The sequence below is a fragment of the Clytia hemisphaerica genome, unplaced genomic scaffold, assembly GCF_902728285.1.
Source record: "Clytia hemisphaerica strain Z4C2 unplaced genomic scaffold, Clytia hemisphaerica genome assembly, whole genome shotgun sequence".
NCBI lineage: Eukaryota > Metazoa > Cnidaria > Hydrozoa > Leptothecata > Clytiidae > Clytia > Clytia hemisphaerica.
In genome coordinates, this window is record NW_027104057.1 from 738,873 (window position 1) to 754,902 (window position 16,030).

The following is a 16,030-nucleotide window of genomic DNA, read 5'->3' on the forward strand; positions in this document are numbered from 1 at the left end:
TTTTGAATTTTCAGATTCTGGAATAGTTGGCCCAAAAGAAAATGTGTAGTATGCTGCCATAGTTTTTTTTGGCTACATTAGGCAGAAATCTATATTTTGTACAATCAAGGTCATAATATTTGAGAAAAAAGGAAAATACACCGGGAAGTTTTTGAACCACAATCGATTTGTAAGTGCTCTAAAGTAGGTTGGAAGGGTAGAGTTTTAACATGAGAATTAAGACTTAGGACCTTAGGATCTGAGGATTGAAAGGCTCAAAAATAGTCCAATAAGGCTCAGAATATACCCCTTCCAAATTGAAATATTCGATTAAATTAAAGAGATAGCCCAAAATCGACTTTCTCGCCGGAACTTTAAATCTTGAAAAACGTTAGAATAACCAAAATTATCAAAATATTATGACCTTTATTGTACATGGCAAATATAAAAAATTCCCTATGGCCAGAGCCCTTAAATTCAAATTCAAATAATTATTCCGAAAGAAATCATTAAAACTTAATCTTTTCGAAAGCATTCGAATATTATATCGATTACAAGCTCTAGAGATAAATACTAGAAGCCGTTTTGAAATTAAATATTTACGACTGATAGCCTCATTCGAATGTAAATCGAACGTTTATTGAACGTCCTATGAATACTAAACACAGATTTTTAATATGAAATTTGTTTTTGTTTTTCGAACTTTTGAAAGCAGCACGCTTTATTCACTCATGCGAAACTCAAAAACAATCAAACATTTTGTTTTCCCGCCTAAAATATCAAAACATTCGATTTTCGCGCGCGTTTGAATGCCGCTGCATATTTCATTTCACACAGTTTTCTTCTATGGTCATTGATTTATTACTACTTTTTCACAGTATCTTTGTAAATTTACTTTTTTTGGTTGGTTCCCGTATTGAATATTTTTTGGAACGTTGAAGACTTGGTGAAAAAAGGTAAGATTTTTGTTTCTTTTTATTTATCTTATTATTGAGATTTTCACCATCGTGAGCTCTCGTTTCAGTCGATGGGTGGATGCACTCAATTTAAAAAGGACTGAATATCTTTGAGTAAAAACGAAGCAAAAACACTGCAGCGAAAATTTAGCCAAATTTGAGGAAATATTTGCACTCGTTGTGGAATATGAATTTTGTTCAGGGTAAAAAAATTCAGATCTTCAAAAAGGTTACCCTAAAAGAACCCTTATTCTCTCATTTTAAATCACTCTCTCATATCGACCCTTACAGTGCATTTTATTCTATCAAACAATCTATCAAACTAAAACTACGGGCTGATTAAATAACTATAGTGGTGGCGCACTACTAATAGAAGGAAATGAATTTCCTTGAGTCTTCTGCCGCGTAAAAATTTCGAAGAAATAGTTTATCTGCGCTAATTTGGAGAAAAAATAGCACGGTAGGCAAATTTCGTTCCAAAAAAGTTTTTATTCTTGATGCGTGTGCTATAACCAATAATATAAATACCACGGGTCCTTCCTTAGTCAGAAGTGGATCTCTTCAGGAAGAAACATCCCAGGAAACTAAGGAGGATTCCTTTGATTTGTAAAGGCCATAAGTAAAATGCTGTAACCGCAGTATTTTTATGGTGCGCACTATAATTAAAGGAAAACCTAAACTTTTGCTTCATTAAATTAAATAGAAATAGGAAAATAAGTTAAAAGTACTGTACTAACATTTCAAATAATAAATCAACGAGAAATTTCAAGAATTAGCAGATAGCATTAATTGGAGGACGCACTAAAATTACTGAAATGACGGTAACAGTAATCTGATCCTCAACTGAAGTCACTAGTGTTTGGACTATTGACATTTTACTGTTTTCATAATTTTGTAGTTCTTTTTGGCCTTTCACTAGGTCAAACACAAGGGATTGTTCAAAGGATCGCATTCTTCCTGGTTCTTTTAAAAGTTTTATTTTTCCTCAAAATAATCATATGTAAATTATTCTTGTTTGAAATGTTTCAAGTTTCAAACTGTTTAGCTTATTAAAGTGCGTTTAAAAATGTTAGTAAAGCTCACTCACCCTTATAAACAGTAATTTGCAAACAGCTTTAACTGGAGTATAACCCCCTATTTTAGATTTAATATACGTAGGTTTTCTTCTTTAATTTCTACATTTTCAGGGGGCTTGGTTTTTTAAACGACGAAAACAGAACAGTGTTTAGCCATTAAACCGTAACGTTATTCTTTCGAAACTTTTTTCCCAAACTTGTTTAATTTTTGATTTTCTTGAATCTTATTTTTGAAATTGTGTTCTGGTTGTATGGGTTATTTTGGTTGAAAAAGTTTAAAAAACAATTTGTTGTTTTTTTGAAAACTGTGTTTCATTCTTCGTCAGAAAAAAACTTTTAATAATTTTGCTGGAACTCAACGCTCATTTTAAGAGAAGGTATGAGGAATTATTCCATTCTTTTTTGAAAATAAACGGAGAAATTTTTTTTCCAAATAATTAAAGTTTCTTGATTTTTCAAGGTATGATGCCACTCTGTCAATTATAAAATTTAGTACTCCGTTGAATTTAAAGGTAAGACGTCTGAGAGTAGGGGATTAATAATAATGCCAGAAATGTTTTATTCGTATTCCTTCCATGTATTGAAATCAATAATATCTTCCATCGTTCTTTTTAAATCAATCTTACATTGGGCTATTCCAGAAATAGTTTGCAAGGAGGCTTGACGTCCAGGGTGGTCTGGAAAATAAAAAATCCAGGCGTCTGGTATGGTTTTTCGCGTGTAAAAATCCAGGGTGTACAGTTAAAATTAAGTGCAAAACTAGGGTGGTCAGTAAAACGGAGTCGAAAATCCAAGGTGGTCCAAAAATACAAAAGAAAATCATAGGGGGCCTTGAAAAATTAGAAAAAAAATCCAGGGGATCAAATGGAAGATTAAAAATAATACCAGGGGATTAAAAACAATACCAAAACTGTTTCATCCATACTCTAAGGTCCAGAACAACCTGGTTTTAGTCTATAATCACCCTTTTTTGGGTGGTTAGAGGTACAATTTCCCGACAATTTCCAAACCCTAGGCAATTATGCCCTCCCTCCCGTTTATTATGTTTTGTAAAATTTCGGACATCCTTACTATCAGTAGCGTGGCGGGTCGACTAAAACTTAGGAGGCAATTTCGAAAGTTGGGATTTTGGTGCCCCCTTTAAATTAACCACGAAAGTTTTTGGGTACTTTTCTCTTTTTGGCCTAAAACAGCCTATTCTAAGTTGTAATATAAAGCAAAGAGGCAAAAAAATGAGTAATCAAAGGTGCCTTTTTCCATCCCTTGAGGGGAGGGTTGCAGTTGCCCCGTTTAGAGCAGTTTAGCTTTTTAGAGCAGTTTAGACCGGTTAATTACAATTTTTTCATGCCTTGTACGACCCAATTTCGCCGTTTGCCGGCTAAATAAGGTCCCTGAATAAATGAATGAAATGCCTTAATCCTGGCTTTGTGTTTTATATCTTGCTTAAGTTGGATAACTGACTACTCTTGTCTCCCGAATAGACGTTCTTAGAAAGGATTATCCTTTAGAGACCGAGGAAAACAATCAAATTTTTCTGTTATCTAACTTTCCCAAGTGGAGATAATGAAGATTTTTCAAAAAATGGATTTTAATAACGTTCTTCAATTGATATTCCATTGTTTGTTTGTTAAAATGGAATGAACCAAAAATTAATTCGATGATAAGATTAGAAATAACTTTAGGAAATAATTGTACATCGAATAGCTGAGAGTTGAATCAGCGCAGATCAAACGAAGGCTACCAACATACCATCCCCTCTAATTAATGTGAATAAATATATGTGAATCAGCAAAGTGTTTTGAGGCGGGAATCTTTGAAATCATCATCAGAATCTGAAAGGGGGAAAATATACACGCTTCTTTTTTTTATAAGAATACACTTTATAAGAATGTCCATGATGAAAATGGCCAAAAAATTAAGAATTATTTTAAGAATATCACCATTATAGAATTTGGCTACCAAGCCGCAAGAATCCCATTTTTAGAGCATTTTCAATTATAAATTGCCAATTGCCCCCAAATGAGGCTCACTCCTTCACAAAAATGTCATTTTATGCTTGAGACGTATCTACTAAATGTTGAATCTAGTGTCTAAATTAGGATCCTAATCTAAGAATACTGTAAAAATATTTTAGAATGATTTTCCCAAAAAAGTTAAAAATATTCATGATGAAATGGATTTACACCATTCTAATAAAAAAAGCGTGTACCACAAAGACCTGCTTAGCAAATTGTTTTGGGGTCTGAATTGGCTCCCTCATGACAATAACTCTTTTCAGGAATGAACGCAAACTAGACCATGGAAAATTATCTTTTCGAGTAACCGGGAGTTTTTTCTACTAATTTCTTTCTTTTATTTTTTAGGCGATGACAGGTCAAATATTGTGTAGCTGTTTGGTGCTTAATCTAATAGTGCTTATAGTAAGTGTTTTCCTTATCTTCATGTCCTGAAGGTTGGGAGTTGCTTGAGTAAATGAATGGATACGGGAATGTACACTCAAAAGGCTAAATTCCAGGAAAAAGCTCCGATAAGGGTCTTAAAATTCCTAATTTCTCCTCGATTTTGGCCCATATTTTCCAATATTTTTTATTTTTCCATATTTTCTAAAGATTGTATACAAGTACTATTTAACTTCAATCAATGTCATAATATTTGAGAAAATAGAGAAATTCCCACGAAATCTTACAACCACAAACGATTTGGAAGCGCTCTAAATTAGGTTAGAAGGGTAGAGTTTTAACATGAAACTTAGGACTTAGGAGGACCTTAGTATCCGAGGATCCGAAAGTCCAAGAATTGTCCAATAGGGCTCAGAATATAGCCTGGAAGTCTATAAACCCCTCCCGAATTGAAATATTCGAATACATTTATCAATTAGCCCAAAAGCGACTTTCTCGCCCGAACTTTAGATTGCTAAAAACGAGAAATTAACCAAAATTCCCAATATATTTTGACCGAGATAGTTGGCAATCTACTGATAGTGCTCGTGTGAATTGATATTAATGATTATTTATAAATATTATTATTTATAAAAATTCCAAATATCAATAAGCGGGGGGGGGGGGTGGAATAAGAATGTCCTGGGTCGATAATTTTCGAAAAATTAATTAGCGGGGGGGGACGGCTATTAGGTACCCGAGAGTACGAATTCTTTTTTAATGAATTGACTGAAATTTAATCTTGTTTAAGTCATGTCACCCAGCCAAAGCACCAAAAGAGCGTGATAGACGTCAACTGATGATGATGCAAGACCCTGGGTTGGTACAAGAAGAGGTAGCTTATATGAAAGAATGGGCTGACCAACCTGTTGAACTTGGTTTCTTTGTCAACTCTCGCCCAGCTGGTGATTCCGATGGTAAGGTTTTACTCTGTGTCTTTTTTTATCCATTAACGTGATTATCAGATGATTTTTGATATTTGGCTTAGAGATAACTTTTATGGTCCAGAGAGACCCCTCTAAATCTTTTTTGATCCAATTTTTTTCAACCAATTTCAAATTCAACCTAAAGAAAGTGTACCCAGCTGGCACACAACGTTGTTTTAACGTTCATCTAAAGTTATATGGAGGTTGTGAGCGTTATATAAACGTTGAAACAACGTTGTGTGCCAGCTGGGTAAAGACTCATTTTTAGAGATTTCAAAGTCTCAGCTTTGGAAAAAAATTGGGTCAAAAGATTTAAAGATGTCTCTCTGGACCATAAAAGGTATCTCTAAGCCAAATATAAAAAATTATCTGATAATCACGTTAATGTTATGTTTACGCCATGCCATAAAGCTTGTATTGGCAAAGCTTGACTCTAATTACATGTTGCTGATTTAGAAATAACTTTTTCTCGATAACTCAGTAACAAGAGTTCCTTTGCATTTTTCTTATCAGAAAGGGGAGGGGTACACTTTACAGCAAAACAGTGGTCTTTTTTAATGTCAGTGTTGTATACCTATTCTAATGATTTCAACTCGAGATTGTGGTCGAAGAAACTCGTTTTTTATGCAAACCGTTTCTTTTAGTCAGTGTTCTCAGGCTCTTAGTAAATTGATCTAAGAAAGCTCTTACTCAGCCCTGAAAGTATAGCTCAAACTTAAATTTGTCATTTTTCGGTCAGATAAAGTTCACCAAATCTTGCCCAGGTATTAATGAATGAATGTTCATTCGATAACTCTATTTTAGAACCTGCTCAATCAGCTGCACGCCGTAACCTGATCACTGATAAACCGTCAGCACATGACGAAGGAAGCGGTGCTGGTTCAGAATTCCGTCGTGACGAGATCTTAAAAAAACCGACGGCACCTTTGAATAATGACGAAATGAACACACTAACTGGTGAAGTTAGGAGCAAACTCGAAAAATCCAAACCCATCGAACAATCAGTAGAGGACCCTGGAGATAGAAGAAAGGTATTAATCAAATTCTTATTTTTTGTTGAAACTAATTAAATCTTAGATATTTATTGGTAGTACCTCTTTCAGGTTATAACGCAGAGTTTTACATTTGACTTTTGTTAATTCGAACTTGAACGGGGAATCTTAATTTTTCGTCGAATTACAGAGTGATTCGAATTATAGAAAGAATTGAATAATAAAGGTTTGAATGAGCAAGAGTCTATTGTATGTTCTTTTATACAAGGTACACGCTCACAAAACATTTTCTCTTTTTAAAATAGCTCAAGTAGAAGAAAAGAGATGAAGGCTTAAATATCCCTTCCCTGAATTGCTAAAACACACTATTAAGATTAAACCAGCAAGTTAGCTTCAATATATCTTTTTTTGAATGCCGTGAATTATAAATTTGTTTATTTTAGGCACGCTCTAGTGTCACGTGTCAGGGCCAAAAGGAATGGATTCAATGTGACGGCCCGTACGAACTCATTAAAATACAAGACGCATTTTGGGGCCGCGATGACACGCAAACTTGTACCAAAAGTGACGTAGCACGTGGTTTCAAGACCGGTCAAAAGTGTGTTCAAGAAAGTGATAACGTGATGAAGAAAGTTCGTGAGGCGTGCGATAATGAAAACGTGTGCGAAGTCGTCGCTTCTAACATTTATTTCGATCAAACAGACTGTCCAGATGTTTATAAATTTTTAAGACTGAAATGGCAATGTGCTCCTAGTGAATCTAGGATCAAGGAAACAGCATAGATTACATAAATTACATAATTTTATCATTCACCAATGTTAGACGTGTACACTCTTCCCTGCAGAGAGAGAGAGTCAGGTCAATTTTGACGATGCGATGGACGAATAAACGATTTGGAATGAAAATGTTTTTGTGTCCCACCACTGCACTTTTAGTTTTATGTATACAATCTGACGAATTACCAAATGGTATCAAAACAATTGAATGTTGGTTAAGTTATAGACTTTTTGAAAAAAATTAGACGTTCTTGGATGTTCTTGAAAACTACTTTACTTTTTTATTAGAACGACCAAAGCCTTTAGATGTTCTTAATTTTTCGGGTTTCAAGCCTAAAAGTTTTCTGAGCAAGTTCTTATTTTCAGCATTTTCTGAGTATTTTTGTACACTTTCCTAAGAAAACAGGTGTTTTAGAGCCCACGGAAGCCTTAAAATGTTCTTAACTTGTTCTTAAGATTTTGGCCACCGAAACCTTATGTTCTTAAAATAGTTTATTCTTAAACAAAAAACGTATACTCTTTATACAAAGTGACGGTGACGATGAAAAAGACAAATTTAATTATAAATAACTTTACTCATGACAAGTCCCACATTGACATTGAAAAAGACGCTTTTTTCCTGTTCTCTAAGCTTTTGTACGTTGACAAAAAAAACTCAGAAAAATGAAAAACCACTTGTAGACAATAACTCTTGCTGTGACGCTTGTCAGAAGTATATAATTGGGATTTACTCAAAGTAGAACCAAAGATTTTGAACGAATGAATAATCATTTTAAAGTCACTTTAAAACAGTAACGAGGCCTTCAAAATCAACCAGTCCAATTCTCAATACTGTTTTATGCTGACTTTCAAACGATTAAACAATTTTATTTATTTTATGTGTAATATAGAAAATTATTGACAAAAATTTGACGATAAGGAAGATAAGTATACTCCAGAAGAATAATTATTATCACTGTTTGATTTTTTTTTGTTCAGGGACAGCGAGGGCTCCCAACTAACACATAACGTTGTTTCAACGTTCAATTAATGTTACTGTGTGGACATTTAATGGACGTTGCTTTGGCGTTGCTTATGACAGTTTGTTGAAAAGGGTTCAATGGCCTACTAAATCTTACACTACAATCAGTTCAATAATATATTGGCACCAGCCTAAAAAAGACACTGTGTTTACTCCCTTCCCTCTCCTAAATCCCATCCCTTCTAATTTCAATGATTGAAGAAGACAACAGGGCTGCAGACTCAACCATTGAAGCTTGGGGGGGGGAAGGGTGATAAGCTTTAACATCAAAAATCAATGTTTACTACCAAATATTTTTGCAGTAATTGTAGTATTTTACCTTTTTAGACCCTGGGAGTCGATCTGATCTGATTTCTTAATAAACTAAATTCAATATTGTTGTTTAGGAAAAAATAGACAGCCATTATTGAAAAGCAGCTGTATCAAAATTCGAAATTCGAACGAATCTTTAAATCGAATCCATTGTTTTTATTGTGAACATTCGGCATGGAAATCACTCAACCATAAATATGACATTATTCGAATTATGCTAAACAGTAAAAAATAACAAAGGCTAGTTTTTTCTAGAGACGGAAAAAATAATTGAATTTTTATTTCGAATTATCAATAAAAATTTTATATTACGTCTTTGTTAAATTAATTTTTTGAAAGTGTTAAACGGTTTTGGATTGACTGAAAATTATTTATAGAGTTTGGCTTATTTTTTACAGAAAATAAAGAAAATACAAAATATTTCATATTTCCTCGATGGAATTTTGAACCAGACGTTTTGGTAACAGGTTAGTTTACTTAAAACGTTTGTTTAACTTGGTTGCGGTTTAAAGAAATGAAAAGGTTTGTCTGGTTGGGTTGGTTAGGATCTCAAATACAAATAAAAAACTTTATGATATATGATATACTGTATACAGCTTCACCGCTTCTCCTTGCATTATAACCTTGATTTTTTTGTTTTGGGAGCATTCGCATTGAGGATTTTTTCTTTCTTTTTCGATTCATATCATTCGCGAAGAGATATTTTTCAATTAAACTATCAACTTAACTGGTGTTTCTTTTGTAAAAATTTGGAAAAAATACAAAGACAATGGAGCGGTCTTTAGGGGAATTTCTAAAATTTAACTTTCAGTGCTAAGGGGTAAAGACCCTATTACTAAATATATCTCTCTTTTCTGTCTCGTTTTAGTTGACTTCAACTGAATGCATAACTGACAAACCAACAAATTTACAGAACTAAAACGACACAAGAATGAAACCTGTACTACATTTGATCTTTCTGACTCTTCTTATTTCTTGCACCGTGAGTAAACCTTTTCAGAACTTTTATTTCACAAATTTACAAATTTATAAATTAATTTCAGCATTAGTGTTGGACCAGCTACGTTAACTAAGCACTTGAAACTAAAAATATTGCTATATTTTTTAAAAATAAAACTGATTCGATGGATTGATTGAAGGTTTTTGGTAGAGTTTTAAGGTACTCATCTCTTGACAAAGCTTTCTATAACATTTTTACAGTACGCAAGTTTACTTGACTTTTTACGACTCGAACGAAAACGACGACAATTTGACTGTTGTTCACCACCTGCTATCACCACATGCTGTGCTGCTGAAAATAACGCCGCTATGATGGCGGCACCAATGGCTGAAGCTGCCACTCCATTGAGTTGTTGTGCACCGCCAGCAATCACAACTTGCTGTGACACAACAGGTGCTGCAGCAGCCCCAGCGGCTCCACCGACCGCATCAATGGACGAAGAAAGTAGAGATATGTTTAATGCATGGAATGCACCAGTCAGTTTAGGAGTCTTCATCAATCCAGAAGCTACTCCAGATGACACCGGAAAAGCCTCAAAACGTACGGAGACACCCTTCCATCAAAGTGAAGGTAGTGGATCAGGCAGTGGTGGTTCTTTTTTCGCTTCCGATAGCGCTAAAAGAGATGAAGTTCCAAAACCAGTCGAAGATAAGAAACCAGAGGAAAAGAAAGATGAAAACGTTAAGAAAAGCATCATTGAAAGCGTTCCAACTTCCACCAAAAATATTGCCATTCAAGCTGAAAAGAAAACCACGATTGAGAGTAATGAACGGAAATCAGAATTGAGCGCCAAAGCTTCCAAAATTGAAGAAGTGCAAGGTGAAAAGAACGAGAAGGTGAGATAAAGCTTTTTCTTTTCGAATCTGTCATATTGAATTTTGTTTTTTTGTTTCTCTCCAAAGCTAAAGCGTAAGTCAGGTGCCAGAGTTCGTGTAGGACAGAAGACCTTGTGTGTACTTTTGAATGAGAATTAATTGTAAATTTGGTCATCACCATCTCGTGTGTTCTTGTGTTAGAAATTTCTTAGAGCAATTTTCTTTGGCTTTTCGATAAAAAAGGTATACTCAGGGTAGCTGTTGCAAGTCTTAAGCCTCTAAAGGTTATCTTATAATAATTTTAGGCTAATTTTGCTGAAGATATTTCACCTAAAACTTTCTATTATTTTACTTCCAGCGCCAAACCACAGTCACGTGTCAAGGTCAAAAAGATTGGTTACAATGTCCAACATACCAATTAATCAAGATCAAAGATGCTTTCTGGGGACGAGATGATGAAAAAACCTGCACCAGGTCACATACCGAGCGTTCAATCTCAGCTAACAAAATGTGCGCTCAAGACGAAAGTAACACCATGGCTAAATTACAGAACGCATGTGATGGAGAGAGCGCGTGCGAATTGGTCGCTTCGCCTGTTTATTTTGACCGCACGGACTGTCCAGATGTGTATAAGTTTTTGAGAGTGGATTGGGAATGTGACCATAGTGAGTCGAGAATCAAGAGTAAATAAATTGATCATACTTTATCAGTACAATTAAATAGATCTTATACTAAATCCTTGGACATTAATAGAGTTTGGTGTGTTAGATTATGCTGATTCATCATATGACGTAAAGCAATACAAGCCAAACGTAAATTTCCTCCAAATATTGAGATCTGGGAACATGTAGGCAGTCTACTCTCTAATTAGTTTACGTCAAATGAAAATTTGGGGTTTACACAAAACGCTAAAAACACTTTGGGGAACGGAAAAAGCTATTCATTTTCTCCCCTTTAAAGAGTATCTAAAACCATTGATTTCAATGCCCCGAAGGGGCTAGATCCGAAATGAAGCCATTTAATTCCCATCCAGAAAACTTGACTCGTGTGTTTTTCTTCTAAATGCGGGGTAAACTTAAGGCTTCATTTTTTTGCTTGAGAAAGGTTAAAGATCTCTCTCTAACTCTCTAGCCCCTTCAGAGCTTCAAATTCAATGTCTAAAAGTTGAAGAAGTGGATAATTGAATAGACTCTGTCCGTTATTCTAAGATTACCCAAATTTTCATAGTGTACTACACTAATTAGAGATTTTATTGCATGTGTTTTGTGCATGGATGTAAAGAAAGTATGGCAAAACATCGGAAGAGATTTACTATGCGAGTTATGCCTCTTCTTGACATGAACTCTGGTGGAAAATTTGCCCATCTCTTTATGAAATGAATTTTTGTTTATAAAAAAAGTCATGAATAAATATTTTTGGTAGAAGTTTTTATGATAAAACCCCTTTTTGTATAACATTTGTAGATTATTGTGTTTCCATGAAAAAAGATTTTATAGTCCAGAGTGAAAACATTGCTGATATTCGATTACAGTCCGAAGGGCATTCATATGGTCCGACCAACGGCATGTGCCTCCCTTAAGGGTAGGTTTTTCGAGACCCTCGAAATGCATTGTAAGGGTGTACTTTTGATAGAGCGCACTTAAAGTGTCTTCTTTTAGCTGTACACTGTAAGGGTGTATCTGGGGATTGCTGAGTCGCAAGTCTAACTGTAAAAATCTTATATATCTTTATAGTTTTGACTCGCACCCATTTTGATTTGTTTTGCACATTGTGTCGACATTTCAGGCTCATTTTTGACTGGCATTAGAAAAATAAGATATACAACCAAACAACACTGTAAGGGTCAGAAACGATCGGTAAAATGCACTGTAAGGGTCTCTTTTCACTACTCAAGAGCTGCACTGTAAGGGCCGATTTCGAAAGCCAATATTTTGGCGGCAGATGCCGTTGTTTAGAAATCGAGAGATCCCGCACCCCCGGATTACAGTCGAGCCTCTTACGCTGATAGAGCAGGACAGGATTAACAAAATGGTTTCTCAAATTGTAGGGTAGTAGGAAAAGGTTTGTTTTTTTTACACAGCATATTTTATTCAAATGTAAGCAAATATTAGAAGATGCGTTAGTTAAGTGATGTTCGTGCGTTAAGTTAAAACTCTAACAACCTTTACTTACCGTGAAAAGCACAGGTCGAAATCATATATCGACGCTGTGCCGACGAATCGAGATTCTATTCAGTGCGCAATCAACGAAGGCAAAAGTAACCATGACGACCATCCAAGATCTTGGATGAGATTCAACTTGATATTTTTATTCCCGTGATATTGGGCGCTGTTTCATTGAATTTTCATACAATGGGAATGGGAAAAACGGCAAAATTTGAAAAAGAGCCCTTGGGAAAGCTTCTTCTAAATGAGGGTGGACGAGCTTAATTTGGTGCTTCACCCCCTTGAATTTAAGAGTAACTTCTCACCCCCTGGAAAATGAAAAAATACTCGTTTAGACCCCCTAGAAATTCTTCTCGAGTTCATGATTTGCTCCCGGGGGGGACTAAAGGTAAACAACCCACCGTACGTGTGCGGCCCTTTACCTTTAGATTCCCTTTTCCAAGCCGTGAGTGTCCCCTGGAGAGAGAAGCTTACCATAGTCTTGCCATTTCACGCTAAGTTCCACCACAGCCATTTTTCTATCGAAAAAAGGAACAAGGTTTTCCATACCTTATCGTGGAAAAAATGTCAGGGGAAAGTGATGAAAATTTTGAGGGGGTGACGAAATTTTTCCCCGACGAAATATCTCCCCGACATTTTATCACCCGACCAAAACTTGTACCCAATTTTTTTATCCCCGACCAAAACAATTACCCGAAATTTTATACCGTAACCAAAATTCTAATCTAATTTTTTTACACCTTTATTTACCAACTAAATGAGGGCTTTAAACGTCGAATTACAAGATCCATTTATCTTCCTTATTTGCCTCTACAGTATAACAACAATCCAAAGCAAAAGTTCCCTCAACAATATCAAAAACGCCCCAAAATACTCATAGTCATAATCGCAAAAATTCGAATACCTTATCGGGGAAAACTTCGTCGGGGAAAAGTGACGAAATTTTGGCCAAGTGACGAATATTTTTCCGCCCTGACGAAAATTCTCCCCGACGAAGTTTTCCCCGACAATTAAAAGGTATAGTACTGCGCCGGTTTTATAGAGGTCAGTGCTTTTGTTATTGTTTACCCATGATGGTATCCCAAGCTTCGGAATATTGAAAATCTTGAACAAATCGCTGCACTCATTCAACAAACAACATTCAATTTGAATGTTGGTCTATGATGGGTTAGTGTGTAGTACTTTTTTCTTTCGAATCATCGATTGACGATCATTGATCTTTTTTTATTTTACCTTTGCACCGATTTTTATTTTTTCTTGTACTGTAGCTGTTGCCTGGTGCCTTGAAATATGTTTTTTTTTCTTTTAAAATGATTTGTGGTGACAGTAATTAACAAATTAACAAATGGTAATGACTTCCTTTTACCTAATTTTATTTTAAATGGTTGCAATACTTTTTTGCTTGCTAGACTTTGTTTTTTACTGTTTACTGTCCTGTTTTATTGTCTATACCATCTAGTATAGAGTTCATTCAGTTCTTATCTTGGATATTTCATTATTTTTAAACCATACAGAGGTGCAGCAGGCCAGCCAGGGAAAATAGATGAGACGACTGACTTTTGTTGCATTCATAATGGCACTCATTATGAAATTTTGCATAATGATGGCTAAAATTTAAAATTTTATTCCGTCAACACTTACTGCTCTTACTTGCCTTGGGACTATCTGACAAAACATATATGGGACGGTAATTTAGCCACAATTTCACCCGAACCTCCAAAGTCATTTGATTTGAGTCAATGAACGGCGTATTAAAAAACAGTGTAGCTGGAACCTCGATATTCCAAGATTAGAAAAAGCTATACCTGTTATCTTTTTTCTTTAAAGAATCAACAAGCCATCAACATCGATTAATTCCACACATTTCCTCAGAAACTTTTAAAATCATCTGCCATTATGACTTTCTTGAAGCCGTTCTGAAATGAACCAATCAGGTTATGTATCGGAATTCCTATGGGAGTTCTTTTCCGAAATCATTGGTTTTTTATTTAACCAGAATTTTAAATTTGGGCTCATAAATACTTAAATAAATAAGTTAATAATATTCAATATACTATTTGTATCTCTTAAAAAATAAACACTTACAGAGCGACATTGTTTATCATTTGGAATACCCCCGTATTTGGACCATTCTATTGTGGGCGCAAAATAGGGCGGAAACTAAGTAGCACCCTCAGTGCAAGATTGCCGCCTCATCTCTATTCGCCCGCACGAGAATGCGAGCTAATCATTTTTTTCTCGCGCGCTCGAGGGGAAAAGGAAAGTGATCGATATTCTTTGAAGGAAAAACTTCAGAAACAAACCCAAAGACCAAAAGATGTATTTTGTGTTTAGAATCGATCCTGTGAAGATGAAAAGATTTTTGCTTTGCGTTTTTTTCGGAACGCTGAAAAACTCTAATTTCGATTTTCCTTTAAGGTAAAGAGGTTGCGAGATTTGGGTTAGCGAGGCAAAAATTGCTAAAAAGCTGGTAAAATCGTAATCCCCTAAAATTGAAGTTCCAGCCTCACTGAAAAATATATACAATTTTTCTCTTTCGCACTGATCGAGTAGGCTTTTAAATTGAAATATGAAAGTTGTTCCGTAATGGAGCACACATGAGTGTCTGGAACGAAGAAGAACAAATAAGTGGCAAAACGATGAGCGTTGTTTGACGTCACGTCACTCGTTATTTGTTAATCCCACTGAATCCCATTGGGCGACAGGCGGTTAGGCGGCAGGCATTCTGTAATTCTCCAAACGGCGTCCAGTCATTTTGAATGAAAACAAAAAAGTTAAAAAGGGTGCGCTATCAGTGAAAGTTATTGTGACATGTTATGACAGAAAGTATGATTGATAAACTTATTTTTGAAGTTATCAAAATAATTTTGTTGTCAAAGAGATTTAACAGTAAGTGAAAATACAGGCCAGATATCAAACAATCCCATGTTTCGACCAATCGTCCCAAGTTAGAGCAGTTGGGGGCAATGCTAATATAATAATTATAATTTAGGATGGAGAATGTGATGGTCTAACAAATTGCTCTAGCATATTACAATTGTCAGTACAGTACAAAAACAGGATAAATTACCTTATCCTTAGCACCTACGTAACCGCTGTGTCATGTACACTAACATTCTCCCAAATGAGCACGCGATAACGCTGTAAATCTTCCAGCATGACATGCTATAAAGTATTGGGGTTTTATTTCCATTATAAGGAGCAAATAATTTTTCCTTCCCAAATGGCTGGAGTATAATTGAATATGTATTGAACTGAGTCAATAGGTTGTTGGGTTCTCCCAAATGACTACTTTAAAACTAATTTACTCTGATTGGTGAATGCATTGTCATCATTTGAGGTTATTCACAAGTTAATTATGTAGCTATAAGTTCTGAGTAGGTAACAAACATATCCAGTACCGATAACCTCTAATACCCAGACCATCCATTAATAAAAATACATAGTAATATCAACTAGAAACAAAAGTTCGGTTTCTATGAAATTACGCTCCATTCAATAGTCCACTATTTCTAAATCTCTCAAAATTCTGTACGCAGCAGCACTAAGCCAGTGAGTTGTAGGGGAGTTACAC

General features: G+C 35.2%; 2 protein-coding genes across 3 annotated transcripts; both read left to right on the plus strand.

Annotated features, from left to right (window-relative positions):
• Window positions 1–806: 806 nt before the first annotated feature.
• On the plus strand, window positions 807–7,442 carry LOC136812265 (uncharacterized). Of its 2 annotated transcripts, none has more exons than XM_067068753.1 (5): window positions 807–935; window positions 4,375–4,431; window positions 5,201–5,366; window positions 6,180–6,406; window positions 6,811–7,442. In XM_067068753.1, the coding sequence occupies exons 2-5, from the start codon at window positions 4,378–4,380 to the stop codon at window positions 7,147–7,149; spliced, it is 786 nt and encodes a 261-aa protein (XP_066924854.1). In that variant the 5' UTR covers window positions 807–935; window positions 4,375–4,377; the 3' UTR covers window positions 7,150–7,442. The 2 variants fall into 2 exon arrangements, with proteins under 2 accessions (XP_066924854.1, XP_066924855.1); XM_067068754.1 differs by lacking the exon at window positions 807–935 and adding an exon at window positions 2,243–2,388.
• Window positions 7,443–8,874: 1,432 nt separating this feature from the next.
• On the plus strand, window positions 8,875–11,800 carry LOC136812266 (serrate RNA effector molecule homolog). The gene is made up of 4 exons (XM_067068755.1): window positions 8,875–8,943; window positions 9,345–9,458; window positions 9,677–10,312; window positions 10,650–11,800. The coding sequence occupies exons 2-4, from the start codon at window positions 9,408–9,410 to the stop codon at window positions 10,980–10,982; spliced, it is 1,020 nt and encodes a 339-aa protein (XP_066924856.1). The 5' UTR covers window positions 8,875–8,943; window positions 9,345–9,407; the 3' UTR covers window positions 10,983–11,800.
• Window positions 11,801–16,030: the final 4,230 nt, after the last annotated feature.

Bases quoted from the DNA above. Each gene is read 5' to 3' on its own strand.
- LOC136812265 (XM_067068753.1), top strand. From the start codon at position 4,378: ATGACAGGTCAAATATTGTGTAGCTGTTTGGTGCTTAATCTAATAGTG. The intron at 4,432-5,200 runs GTAAGTGTTTTC...ATCTTGTTTAAG, and splicing joins TTAATCTAATAGTGCTTATA to TCATGTCACCCAGCCAAAGC. The intron at 5,367-6,179 runs GTAAGGTTTTAC...ACTCTATTTTAG, and splicing joins CCCAGCTGGTGATTCCGATG to AACCTGCTCAATCAGCTGCA.
- LOC136812266 (XM_067068755.1), top strand. From the start codon at position 9,408: ATGAAACCTGTACTACATTTGATCTTTCTGACTCTTCTTATTTCTTGC. The intron at 9,459-9,676 runs GTGAGTAAACCT...ACATTTTTACAG, and splicing joins CTCTTCTTATTTCTTGCACC to TACGCAAGTTTACTTGACTT. The intron at 10,313-10,649 runs GTGAGATAAAGC...TTTTACTTCCAG, and splicing joins AAGGTGAAAAGAACGAGAAG to CGCCAAACCACAGTCACGTG.